This window comes from Argiope bruennichi, chromosome X1, assembly GCF_947563725.1.
Source record: "Argiope bruennichi chromosome X1, qqArgBrue1.1, whole genome shotgun sequence".
NCBI lineage: Eukaryota > Metazoa > Arthropoda > Arachnida > Araneae > Araneidae > Argiope > Argiope bruennichi.
Genome location: NC_079162.1, coordinates 132230027 through 132248895, shown reverse-complemented (window position 1 = coordinate 132248895; position 18869 = coordinate 132230027). Strand labels below are relative to the sequence as shown.

Here is an 18869-nt window from a genome sequence, read left to right as displayed (position 1 = left end):
TAAGTATGGTTTGAAGTTTATTTTTTAGTTTATAGAATTTTAGTTATATAGAAACTTTTAATATTTTTACAATATTTAATATATCCGAACAACTTGAAAATAAACTGATTGCTTAGATATATTTTTTTTATATATATATATAATTAGTTTTGGAAAATCTTGTTGGTGGTGATCATGAAAACAGCTTACATATGAGTCAAACAATTTGCCGTCGAACAAAATAAAATCGGTTATAAACAAGATTGCCGAAATTGTTTTTTCAATATATTATCTTTTATTGTACTGGTTGCCATTTGGCATTGCGTTTTAAATAATATTGTGGGAATAAGAAATAAATGAGACAATTAATGCTTTTACAAAATAGATATCATTATGAGAACAAATTTAAAAGTAAGAAATGAAAGTGAATAACGTTACCTTATACGCGGCACATGTTTTAATTACATGGAAGGCTTTTTATATGCTGAGATACTGGAGGTCTTTTTGTATCCCATATATTTGAAAGATTTTAACGTTGCTATTTTTTTCTGCAAGAACTCCAGATGACTTTCTGAATTATAAGTCAACATTTAGTAGCACCACACACTTAAATATACATCACATTTTACAGGAATAAATATTACAAAATATCAAACAAATTTTAAGAAATCGCACAAATGTTTATGGATACGACCATTAAGGTAATCTCAAAACATAAGTTGAAAACCATATAAATCAATACATTTTTATGTTAAGTAAAATTTCACGAGGAACCAATAAATGTTCAAAATATACTTATATGAATTATTTCCCGACTCTCTGGAGATGGCGCCTGACCTTCAACCTCAAGCCGCGTTCCGACGGCTTGTGGCCTTTACGGATTTGGTCGTAAATCCATCAACTGACCCATTATTAGACCACCCCCGCCTGTGGGCATAGGTCCGGAGCTTCCCACAAATTTTCGGTAAATTGAACAGACATCAAAGAACCGCCCAAAAAAACACAAGTAAGAAGGAAAAGTGTGCCAGATTCAAGTACGGCACGGGTCGCCAGAACAGGGCTTCAAAGCGCGCACAGGTCGTCGGAACAGGGATTCAAGGTGCGCACAGGCGTTGGAACGCGGCTTCAGACAGACTAGAGAATTTGTTAAGGGGGCAGGGGGTAACAAACGGTGAGTAAGTCGTTGAGAAATAAAAGTGGTAATCATTCTCCTAACTTATTAAAGTAGACTTTGTTATCCTATGATGCTTATTACTCAACCGTCTATACCTGGGAGCTGGGAAATATTAGTTGCACCAAACGAAGTCATTTGAAAGCCTGCGTTATAATACAAAAGCTACAATACAATATACTTTGGGTACAAACTTTGACAAGAGGCGTGCATTCTCTTTCTTGCAAATATGAGCACGATTTCACAGTATCTAATAAAGGAATTAAACTCTTCGCTAATCTTATCCAGGCGACAAAGTCTGTGAATTGAGAGATGGTAAAAAGTCTTATTTCATCTAAGGAATGTTCGACAAGTTCCGCAAACATTTTTTTGGCAACAGGCAAGAAATTTTCTGGATTTGATGTTGGATCCGGAGTACGTTCGTATTCGTACAAAATATCTATTTTGCGGGTGAGAGATGATAAATCTTTCCTTCCAGTCACAGGACTTGCATTCAGATATTCCATGGTGTAACTGTAAGAGAAAAGAATAAGTTTTTTTTCTTATTGTATTTTAAAATATACTCTTCAGTAATCTTGAATATGCTTAAGCCAACTAGTTAAAAACTGTGCTCAAAGAGCGAAATTCACTTTCACCAATTCAAGCAAGTCACTTTTCTAAATATTATTACTACCGTATTGTAGAGAAAAGACAAAGACAGTTACAATAAACAACAAAACAAATGAATAAATTGATTTTTCGGAATATTCTGTTTTTCTCCTAAACCAAATTGGTGAGTATTATGACATGTTGTTCCCCTTTTAATCATATGATTTTATTCTGAGAAATATCAATTTGTTGGACAAATGCAAATAGATTGACTTAAGTTTTAAAATCTTTTGATGAAGTTAGTAATCCTCACGATAAAGGTACAGCTTGTATTTAAATGAGGATTTGTATAAGTAAAGTTAAATCAATTGAAAATAAGACAGTTGAAACTAAATCCACCTTCCCCATAAAGCCCAACCAAAATTATAGGCAACTATTTACTGTGAATTTATAATTATTAACTGTTCAGTAAATAGTTGTAAAGATAATCTTCTTCTTGTCCTATCAAGATAATGAAGATACTGAACTAAATACATCAATGTACACTGATTTGATTCCCGAATCAGCTGAGACTAAAATTGTTTACATCATTCTAAATAAAATTTGCTTCAATGCATTAAATTAATTTTTAGGATTAAGACATTTTAGCACTGAAAAGACTTAATGGACTCGATCGTTCGGGAAATCACCAGATGTACTAAGGAAAAAATTAAGAATGCGAGATAGTATGACTTTAACATTTAACCATATTTTCTAAATTATCGTATAAGCTATAAGAAAATGCACGAGAAAAGCTTATAAATAAAGAAATCAGCTTATTTGAAATTTTGGATGGATATATGGCAGCCATAATTGTCTGTTGGAAACAATAATATAAAATGTTAAAATGCTATTAATTTGCATTTCCATGTCCTCTTATTCTTTTGTAAATTATTATGAATTAGATTCAGATTTTTAAATTCTATGTGGAAATATTTGTCGAAGAAACTTACTGAATATTTGACTGAACAAAGACTTCAGATTCCAACATTATAGCATGTCGTTCTTTACAATAAACTTTGTTCAATCTCTTTTCATTGATGTCAATATCATAATTACAATCAGCAGTGGAGTTAATGAAGTGCTGAATGAAACTCTGGAAACAATAAATATATGAAGCTCATTTTCAAAATAGAGAAGACAAATGATTATTAGCTTATTCTTCAGAGAAATTCATTTGAGATAAATTTGCATTTTGGAAGCTGTAAAACAATCTACTTATAGCAAACTCCTTCTTCGAAAATTCCGCAGTTGAAATTCTTGGATTTTAATTTTTTAACATATATTCCAATATCCTTTTCATTTTCATTTCTATTTAACAGTTAAAACTTCATTGATGTACTGATTCATGTTGAAATATTTTTATAATAAAATTTACTAATTTATTTTGTTTCGAAAATGATTATAAAGTACGTGATATCTTTATGTATTCTTTTAAAACATTAGATATTAAGAAAGATTAAATATAGTAATGCTGAGAGCATTTATAGTAAAATACGTAATTAAAGTTTGTCGAAACATAAATTTTTCTTAAGAAAAGATTCTGCCCCATTCTGGATCGTAAAGTAACTCTACAAATGCCAAATATGTTTAAATTTAACGGATAAGAATACCAATTATTTGTTACATGAGTTTTGGAAAAAAATCTGTATTACGTTTGAGAATTCACTTCACAATACATCGTCTACGTGACGATACATAATTTTTTTTATAAAAAATTGTTTAATGCTTTATACAAAATTATTTTAGAATAAATGGCATTAAAAAACAAAATAATATTGTCCACCATAAACCCTTAAATAATAAAGAAAATGAAATAGAATCAATATTATTTACACTTCTCCTTTATATGTCATTCAATTTCAGTGAATGTATTCATTGACGATAAGAAAATAAATATCATTCTTTCTATCATTCCTAATTAAACAAGATAGCTATTTCTAATTTCAAACGATATTTTCAAAACTATTTCTTCTGCAGCAGCAACGCGCCGAGTACCAGCTAGTTTCTTATGAAATAAACTCTCAAAATGAAAAGAAAGGTAAACTATCACCAGTTTAGATTTAAGTAATTACTTTATATCTCTATTATATTACTTTTTCATCTAGAATATTTTAGACTGTACATAAATTAAAATGTCATTATATTAAAGTCATAACTACGAAAAGGAATTAAATGCATTTGATAAAACATAACTGAAATAGTTGAAAAATCATTAATAAAAAAAAAACTAGGATTTTTTTGTATTAATTGTGTTGCATTTAAAAAGATTTTTCAGGCAGAAATTCGATTTCCAAATTTTGCAGAACTGTGGTCCCTTCTTCTTTTACCTTTTACAAAATGGTTTTATAAAATACATTTAAAATTTCAATCTTACTAAAAGGCATAATGATTAGAAACAGGAAAAGTGTTCAAAAATGATTCCTTTGTATCTCTACTTTTGTATACATGCATTCAAATTTCTGAGCACAGATATTTCGAAAGTTTACCATATTCCAAAAAAGAGAGTAGGGGCTGAAATTCCAATCTTTTCGCCTTGGGAAAGCACATAGCTGCATGTTTTTTGTTGTTCTCACTGATCCATTAGAAGCCTCGAGGGGTGTAGATACCAAAGGACATGTGCCATGAATATCCGTATGCATCTGTATTAGAAAATAATTCATTTTTTTCACCCTGAGGAAAATTTTAAGATAGATTATCCCTGTAAAAGGCAATGTTAATCAATGTGTGTGTCGGTTAAAAATTGAAAAAAAAAAAAATACTGGACTGATTTAAGCGTGGCTTTTTGCAGAATGATCCGTGATGTCTCGAGATTATTACACGCTATTGAAAAGTAATCTCACCAATAAAATCAAACTTGTGGCATTAGTTACTTCAATTAATATCAGTAGCAGTAATCTTGTTATTCAAATGTAGATGACACAAATAGACAGTACCTCTCACAAAATCTTGTCGCCAATGCATAGATGCAAGTTCGCGTGTGGTTGTTTGATACGCTCATTGTTCAATATTAATGGTGAGGATTTTTCAGCATTATTACAAACTTTTGCAAGTATTTTGATTTTGATTTTACATTCTGGCTCTTCAACTCTGCTGTTGTTGAATTGCTGTTGGAATTGCATTTTGCTGGCTTTAAAAATGCCACGAGAATGATCAAATATTGGTCGTCGCACAAATACAGCCAAGATAAAGCGAGTAAAAGAAAAAAATGAAACAGAAAACGTAACAGCACAAAGAAGTGAAAGAAACAGAATACATTCGTCTCAATTATACGCTGATGAATCATCACAAAAGCAGAAAGAAACGAATCGATTAAATGAAGTGCTAAAACTTGGTCGCATTGCATTTCACTATAATTCTGAAATTCAACATAGTTTGCATACAGCTATGGTTATTGGAAGAATGAATAAAGTTTGCACACATTGCAAAACATTCAAATTTAAGAATGAAGCATCTAGGATGTGTTGTTTGGATGGTAAAGTTAAACTGACGACACTAATGGCACCACCTGCGCCATTTCTCTCATTAGTCGCTGGTACTGCAACACAACGGAGGAATTTTTTGAATAATAAGAGAAATTATAACGCATGCTTTCAAATGAATTCGTATGGTGAAACGAATATAATGAATGAGAATTATTAGCCAACGCTCAAGATTCAAAAACATATAGATCATACAGCATGCTCTGTATTTCCATTCATAGATGATGGAAATAAATTTTTGCAAATACATTTCATTGGAAATTCAAGTGATCTAGTAAATAAACTTTGTGAAATTAACAAAACTAATAAAGAGAAAGTTGTTACATCTTTGCGACAATTATTTCAGGAGCACAACCAATTGGCTAAATCGTTCAGAACGATCAACGAATTAATACCATCTGATGACCATAAAGTTGTGTACCGAGTTGACAAAACACCGGTTGGAGAACACGCAGGAAGATTTAATTCCTCAACTATCGATGAAGTGACAATCGTCATTGTTGCAGAACAATTTGAATCACGTTACAGCTTACTTCATCGTCGAAAGTGTCGTGTTCAACATGTTGCAGAAATTCACCGCTCTTACGACGCATTACCGCAAACATATTGTTCAAGCAAAGAGAAGATAGGCATCATTTTAACATTAAATTGATCAAGCCGGCAAATGGTGAAGAAAGAAACAAAAAATGCACTCCTATGAATTACTATTCATATAGACTGATGATTTGGGAGAATGAACAAAATTACATTTTCAATTGCCGTTCATTAATACATTGTTGACATATATGAAAAAGACTGAATCTGAATATTTGCTATATACTGGCCTGAATGTACAAAAAACTACGTTCTAAGGAATACATATATTTCCGTGATGCAATAAACAATGTCTGCAATGTAAATGATAATGGGAAATTTACAATATTAAAGGCTATTGTGTCAAGATTGTAGGAGGTATGTCTAGTGTGTCATATAATTACAGATTATTCTTCCTATTGAGGTGAGTTACAAATCTGGCTCAAGAAATTTTGATACTTTTAGAAAACTTCTGTTTCCTCTGAATAGCAAAAGTTCTCGCTCCTCAAAAAGACAGTGCGTTAAAGAGATTGCAATTAAACAAAATGTTTTGACCTCCTTTTATATTGGAAGATATAGGTTACTATAAAAATACACAAATGAAAAATTTGAAATAAAAAAATGTTGCAGAGAACAGTAAAGCAATATTAAATCTTCTGATAAAGAACAATAAAACATATTTATGATGCAAACTGGTAACTTAGATTTTTAATACCAACAATATTTATGGAAAATATCAAGAAAACGTTTACCAAGAAAATAGTTTTATACAAAATATGTATTGTCAATAAATGTAATAATAAAATAATAAAGATGATACAAAAAATAATACAACATTTAAAAAAATGTTCTGAACAAAAATTAATATTAAATGTGTATTTGCAATCCATCTGTCTTCTAGTGAGGAAAACGTATCAGTCATGGTTGGTTACAAAGTTATTATAAAAAATCAATTGTAAAAGAAATTGTATTCAAAAAGTATTGGAAAAAACTATTCTAATCTGGTTATGGGTTTAATATGGTTTTTCCGATATGTTGTAAAGAAGATTATGAAGTATTTTAATGAATCATTTGTGTCATTTAATTTCAATGTGAACACCGCTAGTAGCTCGAAGAATGTTCCATTTCTCGCCACTTGTTGCCCAATAGTTCGTCTGCCACACTGAAACAGCATCTGTTATACTAACTGAGTGTATCACTATCTTCATTTGATACTGTAAGCTCTTTGTCCTTTACATAACCGCAACAGAAAAAATGTAATGGTGTAATATCAGGTGAGGTAATATACCATAACTGAGCATGGTCACCTTTGACACTATTTCGTGATGATTTTGTTGACATCATTCTATAACAATCGCATATAAAATCCTTTTTTTTTTTGCTTTAGTTGCGCTAATTCTTGGATAAAAAAAAATTAAGAACATAATTATTCAATACTAAAAATGCTTTATAAAAAATTATTCCTAAAGAATCCTTGAATACTTTACTGTATTATATTCATTGATTCTATAGAAATAATTTTTTTGTAATCAGTTAAAGATTTTGTGACCAATTGAATTCAGAATTTTTTGCTCAGATGAAATAATTGGAAGCTATTGTTAGAACATGATCGATCTATATAGCTCTTCATTTTTATTTGGAGAAACAGCTTTTCGAACTCTCCATAAAAACAGAGAGTGGGAATAAAATTCTGATGCTTATTGCCATATTTTCAAAATCCTTCTCTGTCTAGTTTTTATAATCTATTGGAGTATTTATTTTGCCGACTTTGACTATGTGCTTTAAGTTTTAAATTAGAATATTTTCTTCAAAATCTCCTTCATCTTTACATCATATATTGGTTTTGTTTATTTAATGAAAGGAGCTTTTTTGAGATTTCTTCAACTTCTTTTTGAGCTCCATCAAATATATGATTATAGTATAATAATAAAAAAAAAACATTTAGGATTTTTTGAAGGCTTTCTAGGTGCACTTCTAAAAAGTTGAGTTAATGAATTTGTGAGTGTGAAAGTGTTTTCTCACACACATGAGTATGAGTATGAATATGAGTTTGAATCATTCATTTTTTTTTATTTGTGTCATTCCATATAGTAAAGAAAATGCAAACACAATACCTCTTCTTTAGCGCTTGTAGTATAAGACAGCTTAAACACGAATGCTGATAAAGCTCCCCTTTTAATATTCACTAAGTGTATGGGGTCATTTTCGTCTGTATACATTTCAGAGACTTCGCCATTAACAAGAGAGAATAACACCGGATACCTAAAAACATTTGTTTCTTCAAATAAATAATCATGATTTATTGTTAAAAAATACCAGAACTCTGCACAATTTTGCAATATAAAAAATTCGGCAGAAAAATTTAGAAATAAGAATTTAAAATCCAACAGCTCGAAATTAAATAAAATCAAAAATCAAATTCAAACAATCAAACAATTTATTAATATGTAGTAGAAAAATTGAGTTGAATTAATATGAGTGAATTCTGAAGGGAATTAAGTAATGCACAAATTACCTTGTGCCCTTACAAATGACCCCTTTGACCTAAAAATGTGACACTAAAAAATTCATGCAATTATATACGTTTCATTCATACATTTTAGCATATTTGATGGATGCCTTTTTTTACCGATGTTTTAAGGATGGCGTTTTGTGGTCAATTTCCTGTCATTTTAAAGCTCTGAAATTTTGTAAAGTTCTTTATTCTAGTTGAACATGAAATATTTTAATCATTTTAGAGCTCTAAATTTTTAATTAATATATTAATTTAGCTAAAAAAAGGATTTTACAGATGTGAAACTATCACAAATTTAAATAATATTAATTTTTAGATTTCCATAACATTGGTAATCATGAGCTTTAAAATAAATTAGACTAAGAAGTAGAAAAGAATAAAAAATAAAACAATCTTTAAATATCGTTTCATTAGTGCAGTATAATATCACATTATCGGAAATATTACATTTTATCAAAAATTAAGTACCAGAAGTGCAAAATAGAATATTCGCTATATATATCGAATATTAAATAAATAGATGATGTACAAAATTGAATATTTACTCTCAGAAATTTAGAACACTGAAAAGTAATTTTCTTCTCGGTGACATTTTATATGACTTTTTAGAAAATGGATGTAAATTTAAAGAAAACGGACCAGAGTCTATATAAAGATTTACTTAGACTCCAGCGACACCGTGTCTGTTTTCTGAGAAGGTGTAGGTCATTACGAATTTCGTAAGAAATAAAAACTAAAAATTGAAAATAATGGACATAAGACCTTTTTTATTTAAAAAGAAAAAGAATTGAAAAAGAAAAAGAATTTTAAGTAGAAAAGGAACCTTAAAGAAAAATAAGGTTTTGTCAAAAATTTTGATGTGAAAATAAAAAAATTCCAAACATTCATAATTAGAAATTAAAAAAAAAAAAAGAAATTGAAAGTGATTACAATTCAAATGTGCATCAAGTATTTCTGTGTGCATTAAATGACTTTTTATGGAAAAAAAAAATTTTTACTCTTTAATACACAGAAAGAAAAAGTTTATACATTTTTATTACATATTTTATTTAATTTGATTTATTTCATGTTCGTTGAGATAGAATTAGGAATCTATTTTTTACTCTCACTGATGGTCTAGCACTTTTAAATTCTTTAAGGATTTGTATGTCCGAGGACAATAAAATATTTTAATAATACTTTCAAATTTCTTAAATTGGTTGTTTTTATTTAGTATTAATTCACTGCGAGAGATGCTATCGACGAGTAATGAGTTAAAATTTAAGAGAGAAACTGATTACAAAATTTCATAACATCTTCTTAAAATCAATATTATTCATATAATAAATTATGAAAATTATTTAAAACTACGAAATAGAAAATAATAAAACGTGAAGAATTGTTCTTCAGAAGTACATTTTTAGTAGCGTACTAAAATATTGCAAAATCTGAAAATGAAGGGAAAAATTCGAAAAATTTAAGGAACTAAATACAATACTATAAGAAAATAAAACTGTAATTAATATCGAAAGAAAAATTCTAAAATAATAATTGAAATTAAAATATGTTACGAATTATTACGATTATCATTTCGATTTACTGAAAAATGTTTATACACTGAGGTGACAAAAATCATGGGATAGCAATATGCAAATATACAGATAGCCGTAGTATCGCATACAAAATGTATAAATGGGCAGTGCATTGGCAGATCCTTCATTTGTATTCGATTCGCGGGAAAAGGTTTCTGATATGATTACAGAAGCATAACATGAATTAATAGACTTTGAACGTACAGAAGCATAACATGAATTAATAGACTTTGAACGTACAGAAGCATAACATGAATTAATAGACTTTGAACGTGGAATGGTAGTTACAGCTAGACGCATGGAACATTTAATTTCGGAAATCGTTAGGGAATTCAACATTCTGAGATCCACAGTCTCAAAAGTATGCCGATAATATTAAATTTCATGTATTGCCTCCATTCGTTGACAACGCAGTGGCCAACAGCCTGTTCTTAATGACCGAGATCAGCGCTGTATGCTTAGAATTATCAATGTTAACATACAAGCAACACTGCGACGAACGTATCTGTTAGGTCAGTGCTGAGAAATTTGGCTTTAATGGCTACGGCAGCAAAAGACTGATTTGAATGCTTGTACTAACTACACGACTTTCCCTGCAGCTCTTCTCCTGGACTCATGAGTACATCGGTTGAAACCTAGACGTTTGAAAAACATTGGCTTGGTCAGATGAAACACAATTTCAGTTGGTAAGAGCTGATGGGAAGATTCGAATGTGCCACAGACCCCACAAAGTCATGGACCCGTGAAAAATTATGGTGGCTCCATAATGGTGTGCGTTGTTTTTACATGGAATGTAGTGGATCCTCTGGTCCAACTGAACCCATCACTGACTGGACATGGTTATATTTAGCTATCCGGGGCCACTTTAAGCTTTTTTATGGATGGCAATTCACAATGTCATCACCGGGCTACAACTGTTTGGCCTTGGTTTGAATATTCTGAGAAATTCCAACGAATGATTTGGCCACCTATATCGCTCGAACATTTACAGGATGTATTTGAGAGATCATTTCGTGCACAATATCTTGTACCAGCAACACTTTCGCAATTATGGACGTCAATAGAGGCAGAACGGCTCAACGTTTGGTTGAGTCCATATCATGAAGAGATATTGCCTTCGGCGGGCAAATAGGGGACCGACACGTTATTAGGAGGTATTCCATGACTTTTGTCACCTTGTCACCTCAGTGGTGTAACAGCACCACATAGTCTGCCTTTGAATTGTACATTTTCATATTATACATATATATATATATATATATATATATATATATATATATATATATATATATATTATTTCGCAGCTCTCTAATTTATAAATATTTTGTCATATTCATTGATGTGTTTTGTGAAATAAATATGTTAGACGCTAAAATAAAACATAGCAGCATTTGTAACTTTGATTACTTGGAAAGTTCGTGAAGAGACTGATCTGCAATCCAAGCAACCTCAATACCAGTTGGGCCTCCAATGGCATTCAATTTGCAGTCATTAAGATTTAAGGTGTAGTAACAATCTGTTGTATGTGACAAAAAAACGGCACAATGAATTAAAATCTTGCTTTTATCATTTGTAGTACCAGGAGCCTCTGCTATCGCCTCACTTGAAAATTTGTAGTTATATTCGTATCCTGAATGCAGTACACTCTCTGAAAAACATCAAAATGATTATGAAAAGCACCTTGTGAGTTCGTGATACATTTCATTTTAAAATGCATAGTCTATACTCGCATAAATAAAATTGTAATAATAATATGAAACATAAAATATGACAACCCTGGAGTTACCAGCAATTAGTTTGCCACTTACAATTTGAATATCTATTAGCATATCGAGAAGTTTGATTTTTTAAGTAGGATAACATGATGTATAATAGTGTTCAATATTACATGATATTGCGAATACTGTAGAATGTGATATAATATTGAACAGTATTTATCTACTTGATTTTTTATTTCTATTTGATTTTTTTCCTATTCCGTACTTTACTCAATCTTCTAGCCGTTACTCTCAGGAAAGAAGAGATCTGCAGTAACTGAAAGTGCATCACTACAGAATGCACTTTCATTTCACTTTTCTACTTTCGATAGAAAATTGAGTTTATTTTCGTCCTGGCTTGAAGAATTGTTTTGTCGCCAGTTGGGAATATGGACTGGAAACATTCGTGGCGATTTTAGGTTTCCATTACATTGAATTTTCTAGAATTGCACGAAATTTCCTTTGAATGCCTTCTTTTGTATAATAAAGTTTGGCTGTTTTTATCAACATATTTTAGCACATAACAGCTATTTCACTGCATTGTACTAATTTAGTTACATGTTTAATTTACTGTTACTGCATTGTTTAATTTACTGTTTATCTGTTAAGATTAAAATGAATCTAATGACGCAGTTTCTATTTCGAAGCCAGCTTACATCAGGGGAAAAATTTCCATTTTGTTTGCAAAAGTTTGGATAGAAACATTTTGAACAAAATTTCTTGGCTCTGTGGTTGTATACTGGCAAAAATGGAATTCTCAAATTGTCATAAATTAGAAAATAAAGAGAATTTGCCGGTTTGATAAGGAGTTTTTTCCTATTTTTCCAATTCTATCCTTAGATGTTTTCACAATCCTTTAGCTCGACCCCTGTATTTCATATGAAAACAGAAGATATTTCATTTGTTAAAACACTAAGATAGATCTCATTGCAGTTCATTTGAACAGGCGTCGTCTTGAGAGCGGCCCTCATCTATTGCATCACTGATGCACTGACTAATTTGATCAAATCTTCTAAAAAAGAAATTCAGAGTAAAAAATGTCGCTCATTAAAATATACTGATTTTAAAACTTGGTGGTTAGCCTTCTTGAAAAAAAAAAGAAAGAAATTCTCTCCATTCAAAGTTATGGAAGATCTGTTTCTTAAGAGCAAAAATGTTGCTGGCAATAAACGATTATTGAGAATTCCATTTTTATAATTAAGTTTGGTTTAGTTAGGTTAACGTCCTGCTTAAAAGCAACACTAGGGCTATTTTGGAACGGACCATGTAATTTTGGACTGCGTTCAGATGGCGAGGACGTTACCTGAGCTGGCTCCCCCTCTCCAAGCTTCCGCACCGCATCAGCTGGAGGGTGTTTGACCCCGACGGATTTGGCGTGCATGAGAGCCGCTTACATGGCGGTTCTTCGATGGAATCGGATCCCGAACTTGAAGCCCTCCAGTTCCGAAGCCGAGACCTTACCACCAGCCCACCGCGGCCCCCAATTTTTTCAATAAGAATCAGAAGACATGATCGTTAAGCTTTATATCCTCCGTCTTGAGGAAAGGTTTCTGTTACTAAAGAAACAATATTAAGATGGCTCTCCGCAACTCATACCCAATCCAGAAAATAATTCCGCTTAAAAAACATTCTAGGAATATTTGGAAAATACATGATATCAAGAAATTCTACCAGTGCGAGCTAACAAGGATTTCAGTAATGGAATAATAACTGAGTGGAATACTAATACTGACTGTTTAGCTTATAATAAGTAAATTCAGTAAGGTTTTGTAGTGATATATTTTGTTCATTGTATATTTCTTAAAACGTTCATGTCTTTGTAAGTTAAAGACGGAGTGAGTTTCCCAAGCCTAGATTCATTTGAACAATTTTCGGCACAGGGAATTTATTTTTACCTGGGCATCCTGTAGGAGCATATTGTAGGCATTTTTGCATCATGGCTGGTCTCCTTTAATGATAGAAAATTACGTATTTAAAATTTTCTCAAAATATCAGGAAAGGATTTTTTTTTTTTTTTTTTTTTTTTTTGCTTTTGTTGTAAAATTTGTAAAAGTGGACATGGTCCTTTTTTCAAAATGGCTGGTACGATTATATGTATTTGAATAAAATTAAAGCAAAGAGCAAAATATCAACTCAAATGTTGCATTGAAATCTAACAGAATTATTATTTTGCTTGAATACACTTGAATTGACGATTCGATGAAAGGATTTTTTTTTTTTTTTTACTAAAGTCGATATTAATAAAAGTATTATTTTTCCATTACCTAGTTTGTCTGAGAATGGAAAATAAATTTATACTGTATATGCACATGGAGCCAATTCACTGGGCCTCCCAGCCGCGGTGGCCTGGTGGTAAGGTCTCGGCTTAGGAACCGGAGGGTTTCAGGTTCGAGACCCGATTCCACCGAAGAACCGTCGTGTAAGGAGGTGTGTTGCACGTTAAATCCGTCATGACTAAACGTCCTCCCGTTGGTGTTGTGTGGTGTGGAGAGGGGGGGTGCCAGCTCAGGTGTCGTCCTCGTGATCTGACCAGGGTTTAAAATTACGAGGTCAGGCCCAAAATAGCCCTAGTGTTGCTTCAAACGGGGCGTTAATATAACTAAACTAAACTAAACACTGGACCTACCTATCATATGACAAAAATTTCTGAATATGTAATCTTATACCTTGCGCTGAAAAATGCCCACCCACCTCACTTGATTTTTTTTTTTTTTCTGTCACAGGAGATTGCAAACTTAAATTGTTACAGCTCACTTTAACTAAATCATGTAGTGAAAAATTTACTCCATTTAATATTATGTTTGTAACTTGGTTACTTGGGATAATTAGTAGGGATTTTGCAGAAGTTACCCTGTTCTTCAATTTAAAATATTCTTAAGAGAAGGAAAGTAAGTCTGGAAGGCTTTTTTTCTCAAATTGACTTAACCAGTCTTAGTTATAAAAATGTTTATAATTACCCCTGAAAACACGAGGGAAATGAGAACACTTATGGTCGCAGTAGCGAACTGATTTGAAGAGAGTTTATATGTAATGTTACGAAGTTACTGCTTATTGTCTCTGAATTTCTTTACTAATCGCTTCCAAGTACCCAAAAAATTCTCTTTTCATACAGTTTTACAATAAAAATATATTTTATTTCATGGAATATCACTTATAAAATGTCATAACTATTTAATATCTTTAATTTGGAGTAATTTGTAATCACTATGTCCAATTTTGTCGGAAGTTTAGTTATATTAAACGTCCCATTTTAAAGCAATACAAGGACTATTCTTGGAACGGAACTCGTCATTTTGAGCCGCGGTCAGCGGACGAGGACAACACCTGAGCTGGCACTCTCCCTCCCCAAACTTCTACACTACACCAGCTGGAGTACGTTTGGCCCCGACGGATTCAGCGTGCACCAGACCCGCTTACACGGCGGATTTGGGTCTCGAACTTGAAACTTTACAGTTCCGAAGCCGAGATCGTACCACAAGGTCACCGCGATCTTTTTGTTGGAAAGGGGACCTTTATAAAAACAGAAATGATGGAACATTATGAGAAAGAAATATATAATATTTAGAAACTTACTTTAAAATGAATGAGTACTACTAGGTCATTTTAGCAGTAGAAAAAAAAAATGGCCCCATTTCAAGTAGAACGCTCAATCTCTCATTCAACTCATTTTTCTCTGGCATTTATGCTGTTTGAAAAAATCTACTCAACGACTGGATCTAGTAGTAAAACTTCTATCTAACTTTCGGCAGTCGTCATTACTAAAACAAATTCTGATTTCGTCAAATTGCTTATTTTCAAATTTATCACATGCACCTGACCTCCACCAATCCCTTAGACGAACGTCATCCATTTTGCACCTTCAGCATAATCTATTAAAATATACGTGTTTCTTGAAAACCCAACCATGGATCATTCTAAATTTCCAACTTTACAATCTTCGTTTCTTACTGAAAATCGTCGTCTTCAGATTTTTCTTTCGGCATCGCGTTTTTCCTTCCTTGAGGCTATTTTCTTCCATATGCAGCGTCGATCAGCATCAAACCATAATTAATAATGATGCGTGTAGTATGTGTAGATCACATGGTAGATTTTTTTTAAATATCAATTAATTTGACATGAACTTTATTTACAGGTCAGGATTTTACCATGTACCTACAGTTAATAGGACTTCCTTTCATATTTTAAATTAATATAAATATATGAAAATTGCAGGTTTTCATTACTATAAAGGCTTATTCCTAACTATCACACGATAAAAATTGTCAGAAGTAATTGAGAACGCTGTCCTGTTTCTCAGGAGAAACTCCAAAAATGAACACTGAATCTTATAATTATCCTACAGATCCAAGAAATACATAACTGCAATTGAACTTGCGAATAATCGATTGAGGGATTGAATAATGATTCTTATTAAAGATTTGGCTTCACTTTTTTTTAACACTGTTACAACTAAAGTGAACAAACGTTAGAAAATAATACTGAAAAAAAAGCGAGAAAAGTTTTGTTTGTCTTCTTCTAAAGTGCCTTAAAAAAGACACATATTAAAGTTTGCGAAAATTTCACTGTTGCATATTGTGGTTACTGTCCCACATTACTTTCACTGACCACATATTTATTCTTCAGAGTTACTTCATTTTTATTTAAAATGTGTTCTCAAAATGGAACAAACGAGTAAATCTTTTTAGATCATATTTCAAACAATTTTCTTGATCAAAAATACGAACAAAGTTTACCACTCGAATTTGTAAGAAATTTACTTCCTATACGTCAACAATATAGTAAAAAATATAATAAATAAAATCCATCATTTAAGTAAATTTATAGTTAAATTTTATATACCATTGTAATGATACGTAAATATATAAAATAAATCCATATTTAGTTTATTTTCTTTATAGTAAATACAGTAAAATGAATTTTCCTCTCTAACATTTGTATTCATTTATAAACTTAGAATATAAATTAAATTAAATTTAAATTATAATTTTTCCTTGTACATTTTAAGACTAATTTTCTTGAAAAATATTTCCTTTGCATTATTTCTTATATTTGTTTGCATTTAAACAATAATTACTCAATAAAAATATTTCATTATTTCAACGCTCTAATAATTAGAAATAACTCGGAGAATTCGGGAAGTGAGGGTGAGTACACAACTGAAGCATTAATGAATTAATAAGTGGAGTTAAAAAGTTAATTAAATATATCCATTATATTTATAAATTAATTAATTAATTTGGCAAAATAGTCAATATTCCATCTTTCAACATCAGTAATAAAAAATCATATATTTTAAGGTAATTAACGAATTATACTATACTCGCTAGTATCTACGTAATATACTGGCGAGATTCTTAGAAGATGTCACTTCTATGCTTTGATCCATTCCGAAACTGAGAATATATTTAAAAAACAAAGTTTTTCTGTTAAAAATTTTATACATTAGTTGATCATATTCTTTTGAGTTTTGTGTTAAGGCTAATGGTGTGGAAACTTACCTGCATCTGTTGGAGGGCATACTTCAGATTTGTGGCTACCTAGAGTAAGAAAATAATGTCACTTTTTGTAGTTTAAATAAACGAATTTAAATAAATTTTGCATTTTAAATAACGAAATTTGATTATTAAATAGATTTAAGTAGCATAATTTGATTCAAAGTTTAAAAAAATAATGCCATGCTCTAAATTCATATATTTCAACATTTTCTAAAGGTCATAAGTATTTTTTTACTTCAGGAAACAATATCCAATGGAAACAGCTATAAAATGTAGCAATATTAATTAATATATAAATATACGCAAGATGGCAAAATGCATATCTGGTGAAATATCTAATATAATTAATCGTCCTTATAAATTTTTAACTACAAATATTTATCAATTCCTAGACGAATTGTAGAAAAAAAAATTTGAAACAATTACATCAGAAATTTATTTATTAACTTATCATTTAAAGACAGTATGGCATAGATTACTAAATAGAAAAAAAATCATGAAAAAGAAAGAATTTCACCACCAGTATAAGTGAAATTTTAAATAAAAGTATTTGACTGTTGCATAAAAATTACCGTTAAAAGTAGTTAAACAAAAAAACATACTTACATATGCGAATCATTTTAGCGCTCAGGTATCTCTCAGGACAGAACTTTTTAATTTTAAAATCGCATAACATTTGCTCAAAATTGTTCATTTAACTACATAATTTTTAGTAGATACTCTTTGTTGCGGAATTTTTTTTATATAACTTTTGCTACGTTTGAATGACTTTTATTTACAACGAATGCTAATATACAGTTTCTTAATTTTTTTAAACATAAATAGTAATTAATCGGTAAATATCGTATTTTTCTTTACCTATGCAATTGCTGTTGTGGCTTATTGCACTTTTTAAGTCCGTTGACAGTTACCTGTCAGCGATTTAAGCCGAGTGAGCGTCTCTTTATTTTCAGTAGCGCCAACTAGAGCCAAGAGTACGACTTAGCTACTTGATACGTCACATTCTCTTGTAGAACCCCTTTTTATAGGACGGCACATTTACACACCTCACAGCTAGAACACTGAAGAAAAACAACCAATCCCGCACCGGGACTCAAACCCAGGACGTCCAGATCACGGGAAAGACGCGCTATCCCTATGCCAGGACGCCGAACCTTATGTATTTTATAACATGATGTGAATGATTAGAAATTACGCACAATAAGTAATTTTCATTTGAAATAATGGGTATTTTTCATCGGAAATCCTTTCCTTTCATATAAATTTTTACTTTTTAAAGTAATACCGATATTTTTGGGAAGTTATTTTATCGATTATATCTGAAAGTGTTTGCTTAAAATGAAGGAAATCAAACAGATCTCACCTATAAACAGAATCAGAAGACAGGATAAGATACTCAGAATCCACATCTTGGGAAGCAGAACTGCTACTGTGCTCAGACAACTTCAATCGCGCTTATATCAGATTCAATAAGGGGACGGGGTAAAAATGAAAATGAGTTACAGTTCGATCATTACGATGAAAAGATACGGAAGTTGAAATGCCATTTTTTATCATTTATAAAAGTATATTTGCGACAGAAATTCTTGTAATTTCATTGAGAAATATGTTAAATTTTTTTAAATGCATCAATATACTTAAAGAAAATCTTGCATGTATGTTTGTGCCTTTGAAAAGCTAATAATAACTTAAATAACAT

The 18869-nt window shown here is 31.1% G+C and overlaps 1 protein-coding gene across 2 annotated transcripts in view; it reads right to left on the bottom strand.

Annotated features, from left to right (window-relative positions):
• LOC129958641 (uncharacterized) overlaps nucleotides 1-18598 on the bottom strand; it is a 90312-nt gene extending 71714 nt beyond the window's left edge. For both annotated transcript variants that reach the window (XM_056071241.1, XM_056071242.1), the window contains exons 1-7: nucleotides 18534-18598; nucleotides 17174-17212; nucleotides 11326-11566; nucleotides 7947-8094; nucleotides 4267-4419; nucleotides 2731-2873; nucleotides 1345-1663 (exon numbers count right to left, since the gene is read on the bottom strand). In XM_056071241.1, the coding sequence (XP_055927216.1) occupies nucleotides 1345-1663; nucleotides 2731-2873; nucleotides 4267-4419; nucleotides 7947-8094; nucleotides 11326-11566; nucleotides 17174-17212; nucleotides 18534-18579 (1089 nt within the window). In that variant the 5' untranslated portion in view covers nucleotides 18580-18598. The remainder of the gene's footprint in view (nucleotides 1-1344; nucleotides 1664-2730; nucleotides 2874-4266; nucleotides 4420-7946; nucleotides 8095-11325; nucleotides 11567-17173; nucleotides 17213-18533) is intronic.
• Between the last annotated feature and the right edge of the window lie 271 nt (nucleotides 18599-18869).